Source organism: Tetrao urogallus (genome assembly GCF_951394365.1).
Source record: "Tetrao urogallus genome assembly, chromosome: 3".
Taxonomy (NCBI): domain Eukaryota; kingdom Metazoa; phylum Chordata; class Aves; order Galliformes; family Phasianidae; genus Tetrao; species Tetrao urogallus.
Window position 1 is genome coordinate 22,896,508 of NC_136815.1, and position 17,833 is coordinate 22,914,340.

General features: G+C 38.7%; 1 protein-coding gene across 1 annotated transcript in view; it reads right to left on the reverse strand.

Annotated features, from left to right (window-relative positions):
• Positions 1-3,919: 3,919 nt before the first annotated feature.
• Positions 3,920-17,833, reverse strand: part of TMEM67 (transmembrane protein 67) — a gene marked incomplete at its 3' end in the record, with an annotated part of 28,436 nt that continues 14,522 nt past the window's right edge. The window contains exons 14-28 of the mRNA XM_079533486.1: positions 17,439-17,544; positions 16,021-16,077; positions 15,828-15,926; positions 15,283-15,381; positions 14,830-14,916; positions 14,100-14,199; positions 13,859-13,998; positions 10,930-11,070; positions 9,969-10,049; positions 8,796-8,912; positions 7,290-7,406; positions 7,103-7,207; positions 6,653-6,755; positions 4,362-4,504; positions 3,920-4,000 (exon numbers count right to left, since the gene is read on the reverse strand). Of these exons, the coding sequence (XP_079389612.1) occupies positions 3,920-4,000; positions 4,362-4,504; positions 6,653-6,755; positions 7,103-7,207; positions 7,290-7,406; positions 8,796-8,912; positions 9,969-10,049; positions 10,930-11,070; positions 13,859-13,998; positions 14,100-14,199; positions 14,830-14,916; positions 15,283-15,381; positions 15,828-15,926; positions 16,021-16,077; positions 17,439-17,544 (1,576 nt within the window). The remainder of the gene's footprint in view (positions 4,001-4,361; positions 4,505-6,652; positions 6,756-7,102; positions 7,208-7,289; positions 7,407-8,795; positions 8,913-9,968; positions 10,050-10,929; positions 11,071-13,858; positions 13,999-14,099; positions 14,200-14,829; positions 14,917-15,282; positions 15,382-15,827; positions 15,927-16,020; positions 16,078-17,438; positions 17,545-17,833) is intronic.

Genomic DNA, 17,833 nt, shown 5'->3' on the forward strand with positions numbered 1-17,833 from the left:
CATCCCTTTGTCCAGTTTAAGTCCTCATTCTATTCCCTCCCAGCTCAGCTTTGCTGAGAGTGGCCTTGGCTCTGCGTAGCAGCAACTACATTGGTATGTTATCAGCATAGTTTTCCTCCTAGAATCAAAACACAGCATCATTCCAGACACTCTGAAGGAAACAGTTCTGTCCCAGCTGAAACTTAGACAATACCTTTGCTGAGGACAAGGCATCCTTTTTTTCTTTTGGTGGCCAGCAGCTGGCCAACAATCCGGCCTGTGTCATCTTTTGTGTGCTGAGTGGTGTCAGAGCCCTGTGAGGAAGCTGAGGGCTGGGGTGGAGATGGCACACAGGCAGCAAAGGGGGCAAAGCTGGAGGAAGCCAAACTGCTTCTTTCTAATGCAGTTTGCTTGGAGGTGTCTTAGCTTCGTTCTTTTCCCTTTGTACATATGTGGAAATCATGACCTCACGCTACTAAACTGATTTCTGATGCTGTATTTGGATTTTTATTCTTCCCCCTGTAGAACAACATGTAAAAAACACCTTGGTATGTAACTTATTGTAAGGGAATTTTAGCAGGCTGTACAGCAAAGACCTTTTCCCCACTGCCTTCTGGCCAGCCACATAGCATCTTCCTCACTTGCACAGAAGCACGGACAGGAAGTAACTGCCCAGCCCAGCCGTGCTGCCCAACGTGACATGAAGGGCTGGGTAGGAGCTGTGTGTCTATTGATGATGTGGGGGTGAAGTATGAAGCTGCAGCAAGATCACATGTGGAGGTATTGGTTTGAGGTGCAGGACCTGGGAGAAGTGCTTTTAAACCATGAACAGGCCCTGACCTGGGTTAGAGAAAAGCAGAGATGTAGGAGGAAGCCGTTGTTGAAGGAGGCTGCTTCCCAGGGTCTTGCTGATTAACTTCTTCTGCCATCCCAGCTTACTCGGGATTTTCTTATGAGTAGATTGCAGTGTCACCCTCCCTAAGTCACCTGTTAGTCATACTTTGCAAATAAACACACAAATACTTTGATGGCATTGCCACTGTGCCTGTGCTGCAGCAACCGGACAGACGTGGAGCTCTGTGCCAGTTGTACTTCTAACCTCTTGGATGGTTTACCTCAGTGGGCATAAAAGGCAAAGATACAACCAGACCTATCACTGAAATGACTGCCTTACTAAAATAAAAATCAACCACGTCCTCATTGGGAAATGAAAGTGAATTTTAATGATACTGAAATTACTGCAACTGTTCATGATGACATGTCTGTATACGTGAACTGTAATTATTTATGGAGTTTGCTATTTTGGCAGCTAGCCCAACAGACACCCCTCAATAACCCTCAATCACCCCTCATTCATTCCATCATCCCAAACCCACGTCCCTCTGCTGCCACACAGCCCACAATATCCCTTTCCTACATTTCTCCTCAGACAGCCTCTTGAGCCAGCAGAAGCCCCTGCCCTGTTCTGAAAGCCCTCGTGGTTATGGATGGAATAGAGTGTCATAGGCTTGGGTCCGGTCCTTGGAAAGTCCTTTAATTAAAACATTTATAAAGTTAAAAAACATTTAATATATAAACGACATCCTGCAGCTGCATACTAATTTAAAAAAGCAGAAAACAAAATTGGAAATACAATGATGAGCTATTTCTTGAACCCATAGGAGATCACAGGGCAGCCAACCCAGTTCAAGCGCTCACTACACAGCAAGAATGAAGAAAAGCTGCTATGAATTCCTGGAGCTTTTGTCTCCTGTAATTATTTCCTAGATCACATACAGCAGCAATGTTAGTTACATTAACATCTTAGATAAATGGCCTGGAAAGATAAAACACACAGTAGTGTGTGCATCGAGGAGAAAAAGGAAGGCAAGTGACAGAACTGTTAGGACAAGTTCACATTAATTTATCTGTAACAAGAGTTGCCTTTAGCAGTAGGTCCTTCAAATTGCAAGGCCATTCTGAGTTAAAGGCATGTCTAAAGAAAAGCACAATTTTGCGTAGAAACAAACCAGCTGAGCAAAAGCACTGAGAATTGGATATACAGTGAGAAGTGACATGAAACTGTACCTTCCCTTGTGCTGTTAGCAGACCAATTAAATTAGTTACAGGGCTACAGATGGCACAATCACATCTTCAGTTTGTCTGCAGACACTCCCTAGTTTATCGGGGTCTGATTCCTACACATTACTTATTCTGACTGAAGTCGGTCATAAATCAGAACATTGGGGAGGACATATGTTTGAAGTGTGGTTCCATTCCCTGAAATAACTTTGTGACTACGAACACGTCATCAGAATCTGCACAGAGAAAAAGCTGCTGTTATCACTGGCACAGTTATATTGCTGGAAAGCCACAGGAAGACTTCCATCAGGATCAGTTGTGGTCTACTTCCTCATCTACACACCCCAGCCACTTTCTACATGCTTCAGTCACATCGACCCTGTGGTACATCACCATTTCAGTATCACCTGCAAGATCTGGAAACTGTACTTAGACATAGCTACTAAGCAAAAGCATTAGAGCAACTGTGACCCTGAGATTTAAGTCTGTATTGCTGAAAGTTTGAAATTGAGATATGATGTGGTATCAACACAACACCTTCCTCTTCATGAAGCCAAGAAACAACTGAAAAATAGTACAGTGCTGCTTCAGCTCAGATAAGTGTGCCTGCATTCCAGATGTGCAGGGTGCAACCAAACACATCCTTCGTCTGTGAGTGGAGCAAACACGCCATCCTTGGTTTATATTTTTCTAGAGTTTCTGCTGGTGAAAGTCTGTCATCGTTATTCAAAGACAAGTAACAGTTATAAAAACCAGTGAACTTTACCAAAGTATGGAAACTTCTCAGAGATACAAATGGGAGGCAGACACCCCACTTCAAGGTGTTTCAAAGGCCATTCGTGATCTCCTTTAACACTCACTGCATGGCACTTGAATAATTATTATCTTCTCTACACTCCAAAATAACCATGAAAGTGAAATGATATCAAAGCCCAAACATGAGACAGCCAGAAGTGCATGATCATATGTAGGCACTTGTGAAAATGCTTCCAACAGATCGGAATAATGCTGCTTTTTCACTTGTGTGGAAACCGCATAGAATTACTGCTCTGTTTCCCTGGGCATCTCACATCAGGTGAGAGAAGATCAGGACTGAATCCAAAAGTACCTATAAACATCTCTCTGCAATTATGGTTAGACTGCTGTTCTGCATCACTGTAATGCTACTGTATCTCAAACAAGGAAACTTTGACACATATAGTCTACACCCAAGAAAAAACAATGAACTAAATAACTAAACTTGAAGAGAACAGACAGAATCATACAATGCTACGACACAGTGAAGTTGAAAATTCAAGTAGGAAACCCAGTGAGTAAGTGATTTTAAATAGTTCTCTTGAAATATTAATTCAATTCAGAACAAATTCTGGACTGAACAAAACTGAAGTACGGTTGCTAAACATTATGTCTCAAAACAAATTAGAAGAAAGGAGGAAAGAAAGAAAAGAAAAAAAAGGAGGAAAGAAAGAAAAAAAAGGAGGAAAGAAAAAATTTAAGGGATTTTCAGGAAACCTAAGAGTTGACAACCAAACTGCCAACCACAACACTCAAATTACTGCCTCAGTCAGCTCTCCATGTCTTAGGAAAAGCCATTAATTTTTTTAAAATCTTACTCTAATAATAACAAAACTATGTTTATTCTTGTCTTACTTCCATGTACCTTTTCTTTTAAAGGCCTACAGTTTAGTGTTCCCAACTTCAAAAGCATCTGTAAATATACCAAAAATAAGAATGAATACCAGACAATATCAAAATGATACATTTCAAAACCATCCCACTATTACTGAGAAGTGCGCTGCAGTTAATCTGTAGGTCTGAGATGCTTTGGTCCTGGACACAATCTCCTCCATTAAGCGCTCAAGGTCTGCAGTCTTCTTAATTAAATGAGAAATCTTTCATCCACCAAAGTTTTAGAAGTCAAATTCTTCTGTCCAACTGTATTACGAATGAACCTAAAAATCTAACAGCAAAAGCAATATGTTAAAGAGCAAGTAATTAAACCAGCATGCTTCAATACCTAGCGCAGAATAACTCCCTACTATATTCAAATCCTAAGGGAGAGAATCAAGTGTTTAATTGCCTTTAGTGATTTTGAAACTTTTCCAGTATCTTTCCATCTTGAAATATGGTTCAATTAATTGCAATTAATTTTAACTGTTTTTTCGTGTTTTCCAGTGAAAGCTGATCGTCCTTCTCTTTGTTTATGACATGCATATGAGCACACTTGGACTATTTAACACCACATACTGTATCCAGGCTTTCATTATCCAACTATTTAAGCACTCAGACTTCCCCATATTATTTAAATAGAAGAAGTTTACCTCCTGCTGCAAATAGGTTAGAACAGCCGCTAAAACAAAACTTTGGGTAGCCAGATCCACAACAGAGAAAAACAGGATATCAAAGATGAGCAGCGTCGTCTCATTGCCGTAATACAGAACTTCACTGAAAGAGTGTCCTTCATCTACGGGAAGACAATGGTTTTTGAAGGATTTTTACTTCATCTGCTCCAGAAAGCTCAATTAAGTCACTAAAAATGATGATCAGAGGGTTGGAGCACCTCTCCTATGAGGAAAGGTTGAGGGAACTGGGCTTGTTTAGCTTGGAGAAAAGAAGGCTCTGGGAGACCTCATTGTGGCCTTCCAGCACTTGAAGGAAGCGCATAAACAGGAGGGGGAACAGCTGTTTATGAGGGTGGACAGTGATAGGACAAGGGGGAATGGTTTTAAACTGACACAGGGGAGGTTTAGGCTAGATATTAGGAGGAAGTTTTTCACACAGAGGGTGGTGACACACTGGAACAGGTTGCCCAAGGAGGTTGTGGATACCCCATCCCTGGAGGCGTTCAAGGCCAGGCTGGATGTGGCTCTGGGCAGCCTGGTCTGCTGGTTGGTGACCCTGCACATAGCAGGGGGTTGAAACTGCATGATTGTTGTGGTCCTTTTCAACCCAGGCCATTCTATGGTTCTATGAAAAAAGGCTGCTTTGAGTATGAAACAGACAAAACTTCCTTGTCACTGAGATTTATGGCAAGTGCTAACTCTGGCCCCAAGTCAAAAAAAATCAACAAAACATGCTTAAAGCTCACCTAAAAGGTGCTTCAGAGCTTAATGGTATCTTTGTTCACTTAGTAATTGATTTCCCCAGAAATGGGTATTTTAACCTTAAAACACCATTTTCTGTAGCCAAATTAGATTACTTATCCATCCCTTCCTTTTATAAGCAGTGCCTCTCTTAAAAGAGAACATTTAGCAAGTACAGAAAGTGCTCCTCTCTCTCTTTCTGCTTTCTTATTAAAATGTAAAATGAAAGTATGGTGTTGCCAATAAAACTTTCATTAAACATTGCTTATGTTCTGCTTTTATGAAATCCTGACTTGTATCTAAACTTCTGGAGACTGCTGCAGTGTAACCCATCAAGCAAAATATTCATTTCAGTGCTTACACGATCTTTGAAACAATGGCAGTCAAAAGATTAAAAGCTGAACACTGCATGGTTTAGAGACGCCTTCTTGTGCTTCTGCATTTAACTCAAACATGAAGTATGTGACAGTACTGATGGCTGAGTAGACCTGAGGACTAGAATAGGGGTTTGGAACAACTGTACGGTGGGGACTGGCAGCCACAGGCTGCGCAGAGTTCCTACTGTTATCTTGTAACATTCATTACTAAAGATAGTGCTTCCATGTAACAGGGAAGGAGAGCCCAGTCCTTTGATGAATTATATGCAGCTCAGACATCCAGACTGCAAAACCATCAGGCTACAGCCACGGCTCCTATCTGGTTAGAAAGCATGCGCTGTACTCCTGATTACAGAGCAAGGTTTGTGATTCACATGAGGGGTTCAATTTTGTAGCCTTGGTATTAGAGACAGCAGAAAAAGTTCTGCTCTGCTCAATAACCTAACCTGGGGATTGGTATTATGTAAGGATGGCATATTTAGGTGTGATGGTCATTCTGTTAGTACCAATGGATTGGATTATGGTTCTGATAAGGTTTGATGTTTCTGAAGAGTGAGACTAGAGAGTCAAGTATTTAAGGGGCTAAAAATGAGCCCCCATCACTGGTTGCTCGTCAATACTTAGTTTTCACTGAAGTGGTGCCCATATTTATGGTTAGGGGTAGAATAAGGGTCTGAACTAAGTTCAGTAGAGTCTCCAAAAATGTGTGGTATAATATAATCAATTATTTCACTAAAACATCCTCACTGTGATCAGTATCTTCTCTAGAGAAATTGTCTTTCTGCTCTTTTCGTTTTTTCCACAGGAAATTTAGTTCTCTACAAAAGCATAGTGCTGAACTATTTAAATACTGAGGATCTCCTTTCCATTTAAAAAGTGGATGTCAAGGCAACACTTCATAAAAAACTGCACATCTCTACACTGCATCCTTTCAAGATGCCTACAGGAAAAAAAAACCACTTTGCAATTAAGTGACAAATAGTAAGTAGGACTTCTCTAACCTAGAGAAGACCTCTTAGATACTTCCCTCACGATCATTTTAAAGCCTCTCTTGCCGTAAAGCCCAGTTTAGGTTGGAAATCCTGGAAGTAAATCTATGCTGAAACATGTGTACTTATAGAAGTACAAGTCCCAAGTCACACATCCTTTTACCATTGTAGAAAATACTTTTGTCGATTGGTTCCATGAACTCCATGCCCAGAATCTGCTCAAGCAGCAACTTATCTTTGACAATGTAATCCATTTCTTTATGAACCTGTAAGAAAAGCAAAGGTGCAACTTCTGTTTTACTATCTCAAAGGAAGTGTAGCTTTTCCAAAGTGGAGCACAGCCACTCAGACCCCTATGAATGAAGAAAGGATCGGTCCATTCCAAGGTAAAAATAAACACATAACAAGAAAGGATTTGTCTTTTTGAAGAGCGGGCTGCATTGTTGCACAGTACTCCAATTTTTTATTTGAATGAAGCACTGTTTCAGTTCCTGTGAAATCCTGAACAACGGGTCCTTATGGACATATGCTTAAACAGAAACTACAGGCATGCAGATTCACAATTTTTAGTCTATTGTAATTTTCTTTAATATATTAATATCAATATACATACGTGATCAATAAAAGAACTGAGGAATTTGTTCATGGTGTTGTATGCCCTCGTGCTCTGTTCAAAAGTATTTGCAGATGAGTCCAAAAACCTAGCAGGACCACGTCTCTGAAATACAGCATGGCCTTGGCTTTAGTGGAAGAAATACATACTTTAAATAACATTAACAGAATAAAAATGCCTCACTTACTCTCGTCAGGGTTTCATGAATCCTGTCATACTGCAGCCTCATTTTTCTTGAAATGGAAATCTGAAATGTCTGGCCATCTGTGTTTGGTAGCAAACCTCTCTGACTACAGAGGTTTTCCTACAAATTACAATAACTATAAGTTAACATTATTCTTGTCATATATAAGCAAAAAAAAAAAAAAAAAAAAAAGTCAAGGGCTTTTCATTTATTCTCTTTTATGTAGAATCATAGAACAGCTCAGGTTGGAAAAGACCTTAAAGATCACTGAGTCCAACCACAACCTGACCATACTACCCTAACTAACAGCCCTCTGCTAAATCATGTCCCTGAGCACCACATCCAAATGGTTTTTAAACACATCCAGGGATGGTGACTCAACCACCTCCCTGGGGAGCCTATTGCGGGCTTAACAACCCTTTCCATACAGAAGTTTTTCTTGATATCCTGATATATACATACACAACATGATATCTCTAAATCTTTGAATTCACTGCACTCCTGATGCTATTACAGCAAGATTTTTTTAGGACATGAAATCCTGACCCCTGCTGTCACAAAGTCATATTCATCTTTTTACCTGTGTTCTATTCATTACCTTTTAAAACATCTTTTAAGGTTCATTCTGAAGCCTTTTGTTTTGCATTTATCATTTATTCTCTATTTTTCTTGCTTTTTTCTTATGCCTTGGACTCCTGACTTCTCCATACCTTTCTCAGGTCATGCTTCATAGATCTCAGAAAACCCAAGAACACTGAAAATTCATTAATTACATTGGGGAAAAAATAATCCTTGCTTCTCCCAGTATTATGCTAAAATTCAGAAAAAAACACACAGGGAGACACAAAAATAACCTTTAAAGGATTCCTCTACATTTCCATATTTGAATGTTAATTTTCGTGTTTAGATTTTTTCTTGTCTGGCATTCAAACAGACACATCCTTTGCCAAAGGCACTTTCTTTCCAGTTATCCATACAACGAAGCAAGATGTCATGGAATTTTGTGCATTGTGCTCCCAATCATATTTGATATTTCACACTTGCTGCAAAGATACAACTAACGAGAAACATGAAAAAATAATTACTAAGTTTATTAAAATGAATGCCTGTAAAGGGTAGCTGACGTCACCAGAGGAGGAAGAGATGGAACAAAATAATTTATTAGAAGAGTAGCTGATCCTTTTTTTTAATATATAGTTTTTTAATATAAAAAAAGATGGTGTAGAAATGCATGGAAAAAAAATAACCTTGTTAGAAAAACAGGAATTTCATGTGTAAGGAATCTGAAGAAGAGAAAGAAAAGAGAAAGCAAAGAAGAAAGGTGAAGAGCTAGTTAAAAAGAAAATGTCAAGTCACTTATTTGCAGATTAGCAGCTGGTATCTTTTAAGTACCTTAACTCAGAGCAACATAACACGGGAGACTAGATCTGTAACCGAAAGCTTTTAAAATATACAAATATTTATTAATTAATTAAAGAAAATAATTAAGAGTAGGTGTTCCCTACTTACTGCTTCTCTCTTTAGGTTCATATTCATTTCCTCCATGTTGGTGTCTGCATGTCCATGCACGGAGCGGCCATGGATGTAATAACCAAAGCAGCTGTGTGACAGGAGGAACACTGAAATCTAAGAGAAGTGCAGGAAGAGAAGAATACTTTCAGTAGATACAACCATTTTTTCCACAGTGTAAATCAGCAGATTGAGAATGCAAAGGAGGTACGTATCAAAATATGTAGGAAAACATTTAGTAACATCTTCACTTATTTCTCTATGCGTAAGTAGGGATGCAGAACAGATTCAAGTTTAGTTTATGAATGGCGAGGATCACAGAATCAAGAACTTGAAGAATTTAATTCCACAGAACAAAAAAATGAAAAACTGAGAACAAAGTAATCAATTGGCCTTCATTCTGATTCTGTGATACACAACACATATGCGTGATTTCACTTGAGTTTCTAGGAGACTGCATGCAACAGTCAGTATGAAATAATGCTTATGTATCACAAAATTAACTTTCTTTGTGACCCATGCACTACGTGGTATTTTCATGGAAAGGAAAAAGCAAGGCTGACAAAAGGAGTTTGTACCTATATTTTTTTAAATTTTTGGCCAAATGACTGAACCTCGTGTGTTCTCACTTAGTCTTCCTGTAATACTTCAAGTCTCAAACTACTGGAAGTAGCTCAGACATGCATGAATGGTTTTGAGAAAGATGACAGCTATTTCAGGCAGGGCAGTCATCAACATTTGAGGAAGAACCAGAAGATAAGAATGGAAATGGGACATAAAGTTGAAACCAATACGGTTGTGCCTAGAAGAAAAAAGTACTAAAATGCAAAACTAGTAGAAATAAATGACAAAAAATTACTCCCTATCAAATTTCTGTCACTATTTTCTACTCTTGAAATCTGTATGAGCACTGTAACTGATATGATTTCAAATAGCAATGTAAAAATCATGTCTAGAAGTACATACTGATATGGATGATTCCAGAATCATTTTCAAATTGAAGTAAAATCATCCTGTAGGTTATACCAGTAAATTGAGGGAAAAAAATCACCTCCTTTGGTTGTGATCTCTGAACAAATTACGTGAATAAATATTACTTAATGCTCTTATAATGAACTTAAATGTTATTCTAGTGAAAATGTCCCCGTCCAAATGAGACAAAGGAATACTTACATTGCTCACACAACACAAATCGACAAATCGGCTCAACTTATCTTCAACAAATCTTTCATAGAACACAGCAAAAAATATAATCTGAAATAAATCAACCGTATTTTATTTTGTTATTCCAGCAGATTTTACTTTATTTTCTGAATTGTAAAGCAGTTAACTTCAAAGTTCAGCATCCACAAATTACGGACTTCTGCAGTGGTTAATTTGATGCATTATCACTGCATCAAGCTCTTTGAAATAGGATTGACATCCTTCCTCTACAAAGTAAGGATGTAGCAATAATTTGCTTTTCATTTCTTGGTCTTGGTAGATGCTCTAAATTTGCTTACAGCAAAAAAAAAAAGGAACTGAGTAAATTCTTCACTTTGACAGAATTAAAACTGCAACAAAGATCTCTCACAGTTAGGCAGGTTCACTTTTTTATTCTAATCTTGTACCACACTCAACAAGCTCAAAGTCCAGATCAAAAAAGCAAAAAAAAAAAAAAAAAAAAAACAAACAACAAAAAACAACCTAAACTCCAATACTTCCAATATTTGAAGGGAGCATATAAACAGGAGGGAGAACGGCTGTTTACGATGGTGGATAGTGATAGGACCTTGGGGAATGATTTCAAACTGAGACGGGGAGGTTTAGGTTAGATATTAGGAGGAAGTTTTTCCACACAGAGGGTGGTGACACACTGGAACAGGTTGCCGATGCCCCATTCCTGGAGGCATTCAAGGCCAGGCTGGATGTGGCTCTGGGCAGCCTGGTCTGGTGGTTGGCGACCCTGCACATAGCAGGGGGTTGAAACCAGATGATCATTGTGGTCCTTTTCAACCCAGGCCATTCTATGATTCTGTGATACCCACTGCCATAGTAAGCGGTGTTATTATCACTAGGATGCCGTAGGGATATATTTTACTTTCCAAGAACCAGCAAAGCAAAGACCTGATCATTCTGTATGTGCCTAACGTACCTGCAGGAAGGCAATGGCTAACCACAGCGCAGCAGACACACCAAATCTTAGAATGCGGCTCCATGGCGCTATGTAACTCTCGCTGCTTCTTGTAAGACTGGAAGAAGAATCCATTAAAGCCAGGTTTGAAAATCCCACCACCTGAAGAGATAAAAAGGTTAATATAAAAAATGTGAAGTAATAAATAGCATTAGTTATGGCTCTGTCTGTTTCCTCAAAACAGGAAATAAGAAAAGAGCTGGAAGTAGCAGCACGTTCATTATGATACAGCCCAGTCGGGGGATCCAGTATTATTACTGAGAAACACTTAAAAACATGATCTGTGCACAGATGTATTTATTTATATTATCATATATAAATATTTACAAATAGAAATAAACATACACAGCTAAATCTCATGACAAATCAAGATTAATTTTTCCTCAAAAAGTCTAAAAGAGTCTACTGCTCAACTGCAGAGAGATATTATTTCTGCCAAATTCTAGCTTTCTAGTCACACAATCATAGAATCACAAGGTTGGAAAGGAAAATCCAAGATCATCCAGTCCAACCTTCTTCTCATCACCATTGCCATCACAAGCACTAAACCACATCTCATAGCTCCTCATCCAGGCACCTCTTGAACACTGCCAGGGACGGCGACTCCACCACCTCCCTGGGCAGCCATTCCAGTGCCTGACCACTCTCTGAGAGAAATAGTTCTTCCTCATGTCCAACCTAAACCTCCTCTGATACAACTTGCAGCCATTTCCTCAGGTCCTGTTTGTTGCCTGGGAGAAGAGGCCAAACCCCTCCTCCTCACAACCTCCCTTCATGCAGTTGTATAGTCCTACATATATTGAAGAGATCACAGATTTTTGTTTTTCAAGTGTAAGAATCTGAGATGTTTTTTTGAACAGAAATATATTTTCCTCCACTGTCCCATAACAGCTGAATCTATTTTAAATAAACCATCTACACAAGGTTCCCAAATCAAAATAATGAGAGAAAAACTTGGTATTGAAACACTTACGTGATGAAAATTCGTGAAAATCGTTTAGAAGAAAAACTACAACAGAAACATATTTGTGGTGGGATAATCCCCACCACAGCAGGATGGGACAGAGAACAGGACGATCAAAAGCAATGCAACTTGTGGGTCAAGGTGGAGATAATTTAATAAGCAATGACAAGGGAACAGCAACAACATCCCAAACAACTAAAACAAGTGATAAAAAAGCAGTCGCCAAATACCTCCCACAAGTAGACTAGCACCCAGGAACAGTTACCTGATCAGAAAAACCTATCCCCCTCAGGGCTGGTTTGTTGTGCATGATGCTATCTGGTCCCTTTGGGCATTTTGGGTCAGCTATTGAGGTTCTGTCCTTTCCCAATTTTTTGGGAAGTTGTGTCCCTTTCCCTGCTTGGTAAGGGCCATATCGTGCAAATACTGCCGAGCAACAGCTAAAACACCTTTATGTTATCAACACTGTTGCAGCCACAGATCCAAAATACAGCTCTGCATGGAGAGCTAGGAGAAAATTCAACTCCATCCAAGTCATACCCCATGCAATACTCAAAACCTTAGTGACACTGCCAACGTTACCTTCAGTACCCATAGAGTCACCATTGCAATGGTGACCAGTGCCAGCCACAGGCTGCTTAGGTGCCAGACACAAGCCTTAGGACAAAGGAGACTCCTCTAGCACTTTCCAACTTCCTCCAACCAATACTTTGCAGGCTTCTATACTAATACCACACAGCCTGTAACTGTGATGAATGAGAACTGAACAGCTTATGACCAATACAGTTTTCTTCTGATAGCAGCTGATAGCTCTATCTATCCAGCGCGTTTTCCTTCCAGAGAAACTACATTTCAAACTCCAGAACAGCAATGAAAGACATTAAAATTACTGGAGGTTTTCACAAACACCAATTTTAGTCTATTCAGGTATCCTTCACGACTTCCATCACTATCAGTGTCAAGAAAGGGACTCTTCCAGAGCATATTCACAGCAGGAATTATCAAGTAAAATGTAAAAACAAACAAACAAACAAAAAAATTAAAAAAAATTAAATAAATTAGTCTTTCCCTACTAGTAATAACAGGAGCCTAAGAATATTCAACAGAGGCTAGTTAAGTTTTGGGAATACTTGTTCTCTTTCCTCTCACTCCTTCCTTGTATCATAGCACTGAAGCTGATCTGGCCAATATTTACCAAAAGTACTGAAACAGTTAATGAAGAATTAATTTGTTAACTGGCTTTACTTTTTAAGGAAAAATAGAACATTAAAAATATATTAAAATGAATTAAAGTATTTAAAAATATGCAGAAATCTCATATAAACAGCTATATGCCTTAAGAGTACTTGCCAAAATAGTAGTTACTAAACTGCACTGAAGAAACAAACCCAAATGATTTTGAAAAGCTAAAGCACGATTTCTCACATATCCCTGAGTGTAACTGAAGCTGTAACACTGCCTTATGTGATGACATCAGGAACAGAATTGGCACATTTCATTTCCTGCTTTATAAAAGGACACCAAATAGCAAATTAGCAGGGAGGAAACTCCAGTTGAGACAAATATAAAACCAGACATAAAGCTGTAGACTGCGGCAGCGGGGAACAAGTAAGCAAATACAGAACTGAGCACGTACACAAATGTATCAGCCTCTTAGCTGCTTAGGGTAACTCATTAGCTCAAGAACAAATAAAACTAATGGAGCTTCCTAAGGGTTTGCTTTTTCTTTGAAGACTTCCTTAGCGAAATAGCACAGTGATGTGTACGCCTGTACATAAGAATAAAAGAAGGTAGCAAAACAGTTATTCACAAAGCAGCATGCATGCAAGTGGTCCTGAAAGGCATCCGCAGAGCCTGCAGGAATTAAATACAGACTGTTCCATTTTGGATGTGAATAATACAAAATAACAACTCTAGCAGTAATACCTCCAGAAAAAAAAGAACGGCGAGCACTTGAAAGAGAGGGTTTATCTTCCTCACTGTCTGAATTTCATTCCACTCATTGGCTATAAAATACGTTCTCCATATGCTCACAGGTGCAGCAGCACTTTTTACATCACCTTCACCTAAAAAGAATACACACATTAAAGCTCTGGAATTTAATATTTTGGATCAATATCAAGATTTAACCAAAGTTGTGTATATTAACAAGCACAGCTGGAGTTACCTTCAACTGCTTTAACAACTCTGCCCTTAGGTCTTTCCCAGTCAATAAAGAAAATATCTACAGTAAGTTGTGAAACCAATAACTGCAAGAATTGCAGAGCCTGTAAAAAAATAAAAAGAGAAGAAAATGAGAGAAATGGAACTCATAATAAGTAATGCACTTTACTACACTTGAGACTGCAATTTGGTTACTAAGTTTTGATATGTAAATATAATTAAAAGCTTGGAAGAATGGTAAGTCATGTGATGATGGCCAGAATTATGAACAGAATTCAGCAAAATAATAAATTCCAAGAAATCAGCCCAGCATTTTCCACAACATATTAACCAGTGGTATGAATTCTGGTTCAGTACGCTTCCATGGAGACAAAAAAACGACCTCTTAATTCTACATGAATGTTTGAAGATAATTATTTTAATCTGAATTATGCTCATTTTTAATCAGGAACTGACTGCAGTTTCCTGCATTAAAAGAAAGCATTGGCTTTCTTGATATGTTGTTAATTTGTTTGGGTTTCCTTAACTTTTCTCCTTGAAAGAATAACTTTCCTTAGAGTCCTTACACATTTGTTTTCCCATTAAGGCTCCAAAAAATGAATTTCTATGGAAAAATAACATAAATCTTGAGTAATTGTTCACCTCTACACACAAATAAAATGCACTGCTCAAGCCTACTGAAAATACAGATGCGTACGTTAAAGTGTCTTCAATATAAGAGGAAAAATATTTACCTTTAAGCTAAAAGCACATGCTATGTATGTAACAAAAGCTTTCTCTTGAGATGGGAGTGGTAAAAGGACAGAGACAAACTGCTGAGCCTGTAATTAAGAACCAACATTGAAACAGTGCAGAAGGCAAACGTAACAATATATGAAGGGCTCAGGACTGAATGCCTTTTGCAAAAAAGATCCATATTTAACATGCAATGGACTCAAGTTCATAAAATATTTTAGCTGACTCTTAAGCAGACTGTAAGCACAAAGGAACCTAAGGAAGAGAAACAGGTGATCACAAGAACTTAAGCACACAGAATAGAATATCATATACCAACTTGCCTCAATGGTCTGATCAGAAAGGCAAAAAAAAAAAAAAAAGACAATGAATTTTTGTGTAAAACTGATAATGTAAAATAATGCCATATTAATAGTTATTCATATAACACCAAAATCTGGGAAAACACTTACTTTGAAGAACACGAGCCAATAAATCCCTGTGCCCACTGTGATGATAAAGAATACGTTGGCAAGGTCTCCAGCATAAAATAGTAAGAACTTGAAAACTGTCTGCAATTATAAAAGCACACTGTACAGGTTTGCAAAAATAGTTAAGCCACGCATGTGTATGTTTGCATAAGACATTTCAGGAACCTCTTAGTAGTGAGAAGTAGCCCCAGACATCAATTTTGTACTGCAGCCATAATATAATAAATATATAAAAGAATGACTTTGAAAACAAAGCCACTCAACTGATCCGAATAGCTCTTCTGATAAATACTTTTTTTAATCTCCAACCAAAGCTATTTCCTGAATGACAGCATCAGAATGCAAAGAATGCAAGAAGCCTACTTCCTCAAGTGACCCTAACTCCAAGTCACAGTTCTGTGCAGGCAGGCTAGAAATTATTTCAGTTACCATAGGGAACAGAATAGTTACATCACAGGGAATGAATGACAGCAAAGGTCTCCTTAAAGAGAGGAAAACATCCTTGTTTGGTTTACAGTTATTTATACCTGTAAGTCAATCACAGAACTGCCTGTACGCCTCTTCCAGCCTGCAGTCCTGAGAAGGGACCATAACACTGCGAGCCCCCCCAGCACGCCCAACGTGATCTGAAATAAATGACACATTCTCTGTAGGTATTTTTAAGAAGACAAAACAGAAGCAAATCATTACAGTGGTGAGTTAAATGGCAATACAACTTACATCTGTCTGAATCTGAGCCTCCGACTGATTCATCTCATAACGGACTGAGAAGGAAACCTGAATATTCAGATGGAAAAAGTAAATATCTGTAGAAATTTTTAGATGCCACAACGATTGTAACCAGCGGGGGGTCCCAGTTGTTAGTTGATAGGGATCCCCATCTAGAGTTACAGTGCGGGTGCAACACCAATCTTCTGCACGCATCCTCCCCTGATGTGCTACAGTACCAAGCACAGAACAAGCATGTGTGCTTCCAACTCTTAGCACTGGCTTTACTAACAATAACCCTGGGGATCAACCCCTACTACCTCCAGGTTCACAGCTGCACCCTATTATAACCTTTTCAACTTTGCATGCATTTTTTCCACCTGAGAGTGAACACCACAGGTTTGATACTTTCCCCCTTACCACTGTTGATTAAAAGAAGATTTAATCTAACTACATCAACATATAAAATCATTAAGTGAGCTCTTACGTAGCTCAGACACCTTTCTTTTCCAACTTGAGTGAAATAAAAACTGTCACACAACACCAAAACTGCTCTCTCTAGCTATTTACCTATTCTAAGACCTAATTCTGTGGTTAAATAAAGATGTGATATTGACAGAGAAGAAAGCTGACTTTTGTTTTCCTATTCTTCTAATTCCCCATCCCTTCCTTCATTTCGTTCAGCTGATACAGAATGCGAGGAATGGTTCCAGTACCAGGAATTCCCAGTTGAATGTCTACCTGAACTGGATACCTGAACTGCAGAGGAACGTTGATAAGCAGAAAACATTATTATTAGTATTTATTTGTGGCAGAATCATTGTTGTGTTATGTTACATTCAGTATTTTCATTTATTTATAAGCAGTGTGATCTAACAAGCAAACAAGGCACTTGTTTCTGATTCCCTCCAGATACAGATTATTGAATTATTTCACTTTAATTCTTAAGATCTGCTGCAAATAATTAACATAAGCAGACAAAAAAATAAAGGATGTTATATATGCATTATCAATATTTTAACTTAAACCACAAGTGATCTGATCTGTGTCATAACAACTTCCTCCTAATGCACTTCTTTAAAGAAAAATATTCAATTTCTTGCGTAAAATGCTGCTTTTAGTGCACTCCACAAATCAGATACACTTTTAGTATTTCCTTTGCCCTACAGTCTAATTTACCATTACACACCCAATTGTAAAATCCTACATATCTTGATTTAGAAAAGACTTGAGACGAAAGGAAGAAGCTTTCAACTGCTTCATCTTAAAAGCTTTGTTTGGGTGAAAACTTGCAACTTCACAACTGAGCAGAACTACAGACTGCTTTGCTTTTTACAACCCTTCCAGCATGCTCAGTGAAGCAGAATTTCAACAGAACTAAAAGGCTGATTAACAAAACCAGTGCAATTGAGATAGCACGAGGGTCTCACCGTCACGCTCTGGGTATCGGGGTTTTGGACAAGCACATCTGTGTAAGCAACAGTAAGGAGAGGTGGGTGGATAGTTCCTCTCTGAGCGTGGGATACCAGACGAATACTGCAGAAATACAAACAGAGTATTATTTAACCACAGCAAACGGATGAGCTGCTTGGAAGGTATTGATTGAAACTTGCACTGACAGGAAATGCTACATAAAGAGAACAACCTGATCAATCAAATGCGCAATGCAAACTCAGAACTGTGGCAATTCACATTTTAAAAGCAACCCCGACACAAATAGATAAAAGGAAAAGCTGGGTGAGGGCCTTTGTTTGTCAGGTGGTGCTCGAATCAATCCTTACATACTGGATTCGCATTCTGGAAGTCAATTGCAAAAGGTGAGTTT